Source organism: Brienomyrus brachyistius, unplaced genomic scaffold (assembly GCF_023856365.1).
Source record: "Brienomyrus brachyistius isolate T26 unplaced genomic scaffold, BBRACH_0.4 scaffold41, whole genome shotgun sequence".
NCBI lineage: Eukaryota > Metazoa > Chordata > Actinopteri > Osteoglossiformes > Mormyridae > Brienomyrus > Brienomyrus brachyistius.
This window is the reverse complement of record NW_026042316.1, coordinates 1419994-1427026: the sequence shown is the minus strand read 5'-3', so window position 1 is coordinate 1427026 and position 7033 is coordinate 1419994. Positions and strand designations below refer to the sequence as shown.

At 42.3% G+C, this 7033-nt stretch overlaps 1 protein-coding gene across 3 annotated transcripts; it reads left to right on the top strand.

The window, feature by feature from the left end:
* The first annotated feature begins 2701 nt into the window (after positions 1–2701).
* Positions 2702–6401, top strand: LOC125722710 (kelch-like protein 10). 3 transcript variants are annotated; one of them, XM_048998930.1, is made up of 5 exons: positions 2702–2839; positions 3383–3874; positions 4299–4407; positions 4917–5066; positions 6193–6401. In XM_048998930.1, exons 2-5 carry the CDS (start codon positions 3777–3779, stop codon positions 6373–6375), a joined length of 540 nt encoding a protein of 179 aa, XP_048854887.1. In that variant the 5' UTR covers positions 2702–2839; positions 3383–3776; the 3' UTR covers positions 6376–6401. The 3 variants fall into 3 exon arrangements, with proteins under 3 accessions (XP_048854887.1, XP_048854888.1, XP_048854886.1); XM_048998931.1 differs by having other exon boundaries at positions 2708–2839; XM_048998929.1 differs by lacking the exons at positions 2702–2839; positions 3383–3874 and having other exon boundaries at positions 3981–4407.
* Positions 6402–7033: the final 632 nt, after the last annotated feature.

Genomic DNA, 7033 nt, shown 5'->3' with positions numbered 1-7033 from the left:
TGACCTTTTTTAATGTTGTTGTTGATGCTGCAGTGTCTTCCATCCAAGAGAGATTCACCACATTGGAAAATGTGGGACAGAAATTTGGAGGACTGACACATTTTCCAAATCTCTCAAATGATGATCTCACTGAACAGTGTAAGACCCTCGGTGCTACTTAGCTTTTTCAGGACCAATCAGACTTGGATGCCGGAGAGCTTGCACAGGAGATTAAGAATTCGTCTGACTTACCATCAAAATCTATGACCTGTCTTGAGCTGCTGAACTTTGTGCATGACAGCGAACTCTCAGAAAAATACCCAAATTTGTGCATTGCTCTGAGAATTGCAGTTACTCTACCTGTAACTGTGGCTTCAGCAGAGAGGAGCTTTTCAAAGCTGAAACTTGTGAAGACATATCTGAGGTCCACTATGTCTCAGGAACGCCTCACTGGCCTTGCCATCATCAGCATTAATCATGCAATTGCTGGCCAGATTTCATATGACATTATTGATGACTTTGCATCAAGGAAGGCAAGGAAGGTCCTGATTTAGATGACAATTATTTCATATCACTGTGTGTTGTGCGAAGTGCAATCATGTTAATTGTGTCATTTAGGAATGCCTCATTTTAATTGTATCTGCCTTTCATACTTATTTAATATAATAATTTTATATGTATGTCTTATTTTGACTTCTGTGCGTGCTTGTTTTATATTTAAAGTTCTATTTGATGATGAGATGATGATGAGAACCCTTTATTGCTGTTGCAATACACCATGTCACTAGTCACAAGTACCGGTGAGAAACTGGCAATCAACCGACCATACATTTTATATGTATGTCATATTTTGACTTCTGTGTGTGCTTGTTTTATATGTAAAGTTATATTTCTTCCAATTTATATGTTAGTTATTATGTTTGTTTGTGTGTGTATATATCTATATCCAGTTAAATTCAGTATGGTTCGGACAACAGTTTTTTTTACGATAAAATATGTTAATGTACAATCCTTAATATGTCTTGTGTGTGTGTGGGTGGGTAAAAATAATTAATTTACTTTGGGATTTTAGATACAGTAAGATATTATACACAGACCTAAATAATTACATAAACACAGTCGTTGCTGTTTCAGTTCTCTCCTACCATTTATATTGTCACAGTGAACTATATCCTAAGATGTACTTGTACAACGTTTGTATATAGTATAGCATGAAAAATAATAATAATAAAAAAACTCAGCCAGAGTAGAATTGTTTATATATATATAAATATATAAAACACTCGTGCGCTCTTGCGTTGTGTACACCCAAAATGACGATTCCACCATACACTGCGCTAGGCTATATCGAGTGTGATGTTAGCTGCAAAAGACGCAAGCTGATCCCAACTTCACTTTGCTACACGTCCACTGTAAAAGCAGGGCCACAAATAAAACACCACCTACGTCTCTGTGCTCAATTCAAACGGAAAATGTCGCCAAATCCATTCGCCATTTCACTATGTGCTGGCTAGTCATGGCGCGAGCATTAGCGACGGACGCGAACAGCTTCAGCTTATCTTGCCACAATTCAGCTCGACTGTTTAAACTTCAGCCAAACACAACATTCTGTGTTAAGTGAGAATTCTAACGAGAAATAATAATTACTTACATCGTTCAATGGGTGCCCTCGGAATATCTGTCCTGCCGCTACTCCCATCCACTTCTAACTTAACTCGTCCATCTGTGTGGGGGTGCGCAAGAACGATGGGTGCCGCGAAGCTGCAGGAAAACAAACTTAAAAACCTGCACGGAAATATATTAAACTAAAGTTAGTCGGCAGAAGTGAGGAATTACAAAAAAAAAAAAAAAAAAACGATTTCTCAAGAAAAGATCATAAAACAGGAAAATGGTCAATAGCTCATGGAGTGATATTGCACACTGTACCTTGATTGTAACATAACTGCTCTATAATATATAATCGATTATATGCAATAGTGTTCAGGATTTGGGTGAAGTGTACTGTACACAGCACAATAATCATTGTGATAATTCCACACTTGCTGCAATATGTTTTCATGACTGTATTGGGGATATTTGCGGTCCGAAAAATACGTCCGCCTTGTGCTAAATGTGGACCAAAACAGACGGACTACGCAGCCCAATTTTCAAGGACCATTTTTGTTCTAAATAAAGGCCACAACGGGCCGACCAGATTTAGCCCATAAAATAATGTCCTGTGGACATTTGTTGCTCAGTGGCTTATGTTTAAGGTGGAAACTAGGGAATAAGATACGAACTTTAGCCTCGTTCCTGACAGTCATGTAAAGGACCTTTTTTGTTTTTCATTTTTAGAAACGTAGCCGAGGAGAAAAAATATGAAAACATTTTTTTATTAATTAAGGAACTATTTTATTTATTTCGGGAATTCGTGATTTGACAATTCACACATAATACAAAACGTAAATGCTAAGATAAGCACGGTATACATTTTCCAAAAGTGATGTTAAAAACATTTAACTTGTTCTTCTTGTACAGCTGATTGCGCATAGAAAATATTTTCCCCCCAATCAATTTCGAATCTCAAATATAGATTTAAAAATAAACGTTACGGTATCTTAGAACACTGTGACGCAAAAGTGCGGTTTTTGCGTATTAGAACACGTCATTTCGAGTGGTATAAAAAGGAGAAAGAGACGAGACATCCACATTTTTGAATAATGATGGCACACGACATGGAGCGAGTACTGATGTCCCCGGCTTTCGAAGTGTTCAACAAGCTTCGGCTCGCAGGACAGCTTTGTGACGTGGTCCTCATCGCAGACGGTGTTCAGTTCAACGCCCATAGAGTGATTCTGTGTGGCTGTAGCTCCTACTTCCAGTAAGTTGCTGTGGCTCATATATGACGATGCCAAAACAGCAAGGAGTCCGTTTTTTTCTCTCGTTAGCAATGACTTCTCCTTGGCAATAAGGCTCTAGGATGACAGAAAGTTTATATTAATATATATTATATTAAATTATGTTAATGTAGGTCAGTGCTGATCAGAAATATTTTTAAGTATACAGTACCACCTTAACGTTTAACATATAATAATAATAATAATAATAATAATAATAATAATAATGGTATAAATATATAAAAAGGGGACCATGTCCATCAGGCAAAAACAAAGTATTCCGGGGCACTTGCCCACCAGCCCAAGTGAAAAATATTATAGGGGGAGCTAATGTTGGAAAAATAAGAGTTAAAGCCCCTGGTCCCTAGTTCTTAGATGCCTATGTGATCATCTGTAGCGGGGCGTCCTTATCTCTGGTTTATTTCCATTTGGGGGTCCCTGGTTCAGAAGATTTAGAAAACCCCTTATTTAACTTTGCCTGCAAAACCCATATTTATTAGATGAGTCACTTCTGGATTGTGTTTCAGGGCTCTGTTCTCCAGTGACTGGAGTGATTCAGGAAAGCGGGAGTACCAACTCCCAGGCATTTCCCCTGAAACATTGAGGCAGGTCATCGAGTACGCCTACACGTACTCTGTGGTCATCACAGCTGACAATGTGGAGAACCTCCTGGCAGCTGCTGATTATCTCAGTGTCCTGGGCATCGTGCAGCGCTGCTGTGACTTCCTGCATGAGCATCTCTGCCTTGACAACTGTGTTGGGCTTGTCAAAATCGGAGAAGTCTACTGCCTCAATGAGCTGCACCAGTCTGCATTCAAATTCCTCCTGAAGAACTTCAAGGAGGTTGCCATCAACTCAAACGAGTTCCTAGAACTCACGCTCGAAGAACTTTGTGACATCATGGAGCGGGGCATGAACTGAATGTCAGAGAAGAGGATGTGGTGTTTCACGCCATCCTCCGTTGGATCGAGCACGAGCCTGCCACCCGAGAGGCCCACATTTCAGTTCTGTTGCCCAAGGTGAGTATAGTTATACTATGTTCTCATTGACTTGTGTATATGATGATGATGAAAGTCCACTCTCTGACTTTGAGAACCCGCTGATCCGTCCACGCTTGCCCTCTGACGTTTTGCTGGCTGTCGGTGGATGGAACATGGGCACTACTAACTGCATTGATGCGTATGACACACGGGCCGACCGCTGGGTGGATATCACGCAGGAGGAGCAGAGCAACCTAGCTGGTCATGGCACGGTGTACCATAATGGATTTGTGTACTGCATTGGGGGGTTTGATGGCCAACACTTCATTAATTCCGTGCGCAGATATGACCCGATAACACGAGAATGGCAGCAGATGGCCCCCATGCACTGGCATCGCTGTAATGTTAGTGTGGTTGTGCTCGATGGGTTCATCTACACCATGGGTGGCCATATTGTTTTCAGGCCCCTCAATAAAGTAGAGCGGTACAACCCAGTAACCAACGAATGGACCCAGATCGAGCCCATGAATGAGAGGAGAAGCGATGCCAGTGCCACCACCCTGAATGGCAAGGTAGGGTAATGGGAGGGCGTCTGACTGTGTTTACCTTCATCTTCCCCTTGAAATTGAGTATTTTACACAGTCATGAGTTCTCTTTCTCTTCAGATTACTGAGTTTTTTTGGATAATTCATTTAGTTCATTTGGATAAATGCATTATTGGTCTCCATTAGGGGCACATTGGGTAGTGCTGTGGTGTCATATCCAAGACTTGTGAGATAGATGAAATGGTGTTCCCATGTCAGGTTTCCTTTATTCTGTTCCTGGGGGAGCAGAATTGAAAACTCTTTGCAGATTTCCCTTTTCAAACAGCCATACTAAACCTGAAAATTAGCTGATTATGGTGTGTTTGAGAAGGGAAATCTGCAAACTGTGTTCCGCCAGGACCGGAACTGGGGAACCCTGTCATACACTATGCATAGCACATACTTGTATTTTTGAGTCACAATGAACTTCATCTGTAACCTCCAAACCCCAGTCATATACAGTATAACGGTGTTCACAGTAAAATTGTTTTTCATAGATATACATCTGTGGGGGCCACAGTGGAACAGAGAGCCTTTCTACAGTGGAGTGCTTTGACCCACTCACTAACGAATGGAGCTTGATCACTCCAATGAGCACTCCCCGTCACAGCCTTGGAGTCACGGCGTATAAAGGGAAGATCTATGCGGTGAGTGATTCCTTTCTGTGTCAAATCTCACATTTTACCTGTAAGACTCATGGTTTTTTTGTCTTTGCTGCTGTGTCTTTCATTGTGATGCATTTAAACCAAACATAACAGTTAAATGCCAGAAATACCTGCTGCAAAGGCTTATCTTAATACACATAAAAACATATATGCTACCCTCTTTAGCCTCCCTGCATTCATTTCTGGGTTATAAATGGATCTGCTGGGGGTCTCTGCTACTAGCTCGGGCTGTAAAGTTTAGATTTTTTATTAATTATTTTCTCTAGTTCTAGATATAATTGGTCAGATTGTTGTTTTTTTCAGTGTCTGATTAGCTTCAAGTGTTCGTTTTAAGTAATAACAATAAAAAAGCAAAATATATTAGCATAAGGAGTCATTTTTGATGGCTCACAGTTTTCACCGAATCATACAAGTTTTCTGTTGCCCAAATCCATGTTTTCATTGCATATAGGTTGACATGTGTATATAAGCTTGTGTCATTTATAGACAATGGGAGGTTCTAAGGAGCCTGCTTTCATAGGGTGAAAATTGCTTAAGAGTTCATGACTTTGGGAAAGTTGATGTTTGCCCATCCTTTTGGCAAGCAAGTGATAATGAATCTTTGGCATCTCTCAGGTGGGCAGTATCAACAGGTCTGATCACCTGCAGACCATGGAGGTCTATGACCATACCACAAACCGCTGGCATGCTGTGGCCCCCATGTCTACACCACGAAGTGAATTTGGCATCGCAGTGGTGGACGACCTCCTGTTTGTGATGGGCGGCCACGATGGGTTTAGGGTAACAAACAAGGTGGAGTGTTATGATGCGGGGACAGGCAGCTGGTATCGTGCGCAGGACATGAGCAGAGCCAGAAAACACTTCAGCTGCTGCGTAGTGCCTGCGCACCCCCGCATCATACAATACGCTTCACCTCGTTAGTCCCTGATGGCCACCAAGGAGGAAACCCATCTGCCCACAACAGCATGCCCAGTACGTAACCTCATTTACACCCCCCACCCCAAAGTCATTTTCCATGGCCTCGCTAAACTCCACCCACACCTGAGTTTTTGCCTCGATGACCGCCGAAGCCGCATTCCATCATTTCATCACCTCTGTCCACCAGCAGGTTCGGGGAATGCCGCCACAACAGGCACCGACCACCTTACGACCACAGCTCCAGTCAGCCGCCTCCACAACGGAGGCATGGAACAAGGCCCATTCGGACTCAATGTCCCCTGCGTCCTCCAGGACATGGGAGAAGCTCTGCTGGAGGTCGGAGTTGAATCTTCTCCTGACATTGCATACTTAAAATAAAGTTTTCTCTTTTTCATATTATCTAGTTTGTGAAAGCGTCATAAATTTCCCATTTTGGATAAACGTTGTTCTCGTTTGACGGTTCTCTTCAGAAATTCCGCTGCAACCATCGGTGATTGCTAATTAAGCACTAAAGTTTTTCGTAATCAATTGAAATACTGGTTTAGTGCAGCCCCTTCCCCTGGGACCTACAGTAAACATAGCCAGCAACTTGAATTTGGAGAAGGGATGTTACCTCTGCATTGATTACAGTATGTACTGTACAAATATTATTATATTGTGGGTGTCAGAGTTTGCGGGTGCGGACGGGCAGGCTGGCAGGAAGGAGGCAGGGAAGGACGAAGCAGGGAGGTAGAATACGGGGAAAACTGGGGTTTTATTAGGGGGAAGACGGCTATGGGCAGAACGGGACATGACAACAGCACTAACATCAATGACGGACATCGGACAGGGCAAGATGTGGACTGATATAGACAAAAGACATGGCAAAACGACAAGGTACAGCTAGGCATGATAGGGGAAGAACACGTGGATAATCAGGGGGCGTGGCACACAACGATCGTATGAGCCGGGCATGACAGTGGGTCTGTGTTCATAGTGGGGTACTGTAGGGTTCAATTTTAGGACCAGTACTGTTCCTAATTTACATTAAT

Bases quoted from the DNA above. Each gene is read 5' to 3' on its own strand.
- LOC125722710 (XM_048998929.1), top strand. From the start codon at position 4,009: ATGGGCACTACTAACTGCATTGATGCGTATGACACACGGGCCGACCGC. The intron at 4,408-4,916 runs GTAGGGTAATGG...TGTTTTTCATAG, and splicing joins CCACCACCCTGAATGGCAAG to ATATACATCTGTGGGGGCCA. The intron at 5,067-6,192 runs GTGAGTGATTCC...GTCCACCAGCAG, and splicing joins ATAAAGGGAAGATCTATGCG to GTTCGGGGAATGCCGCCACA.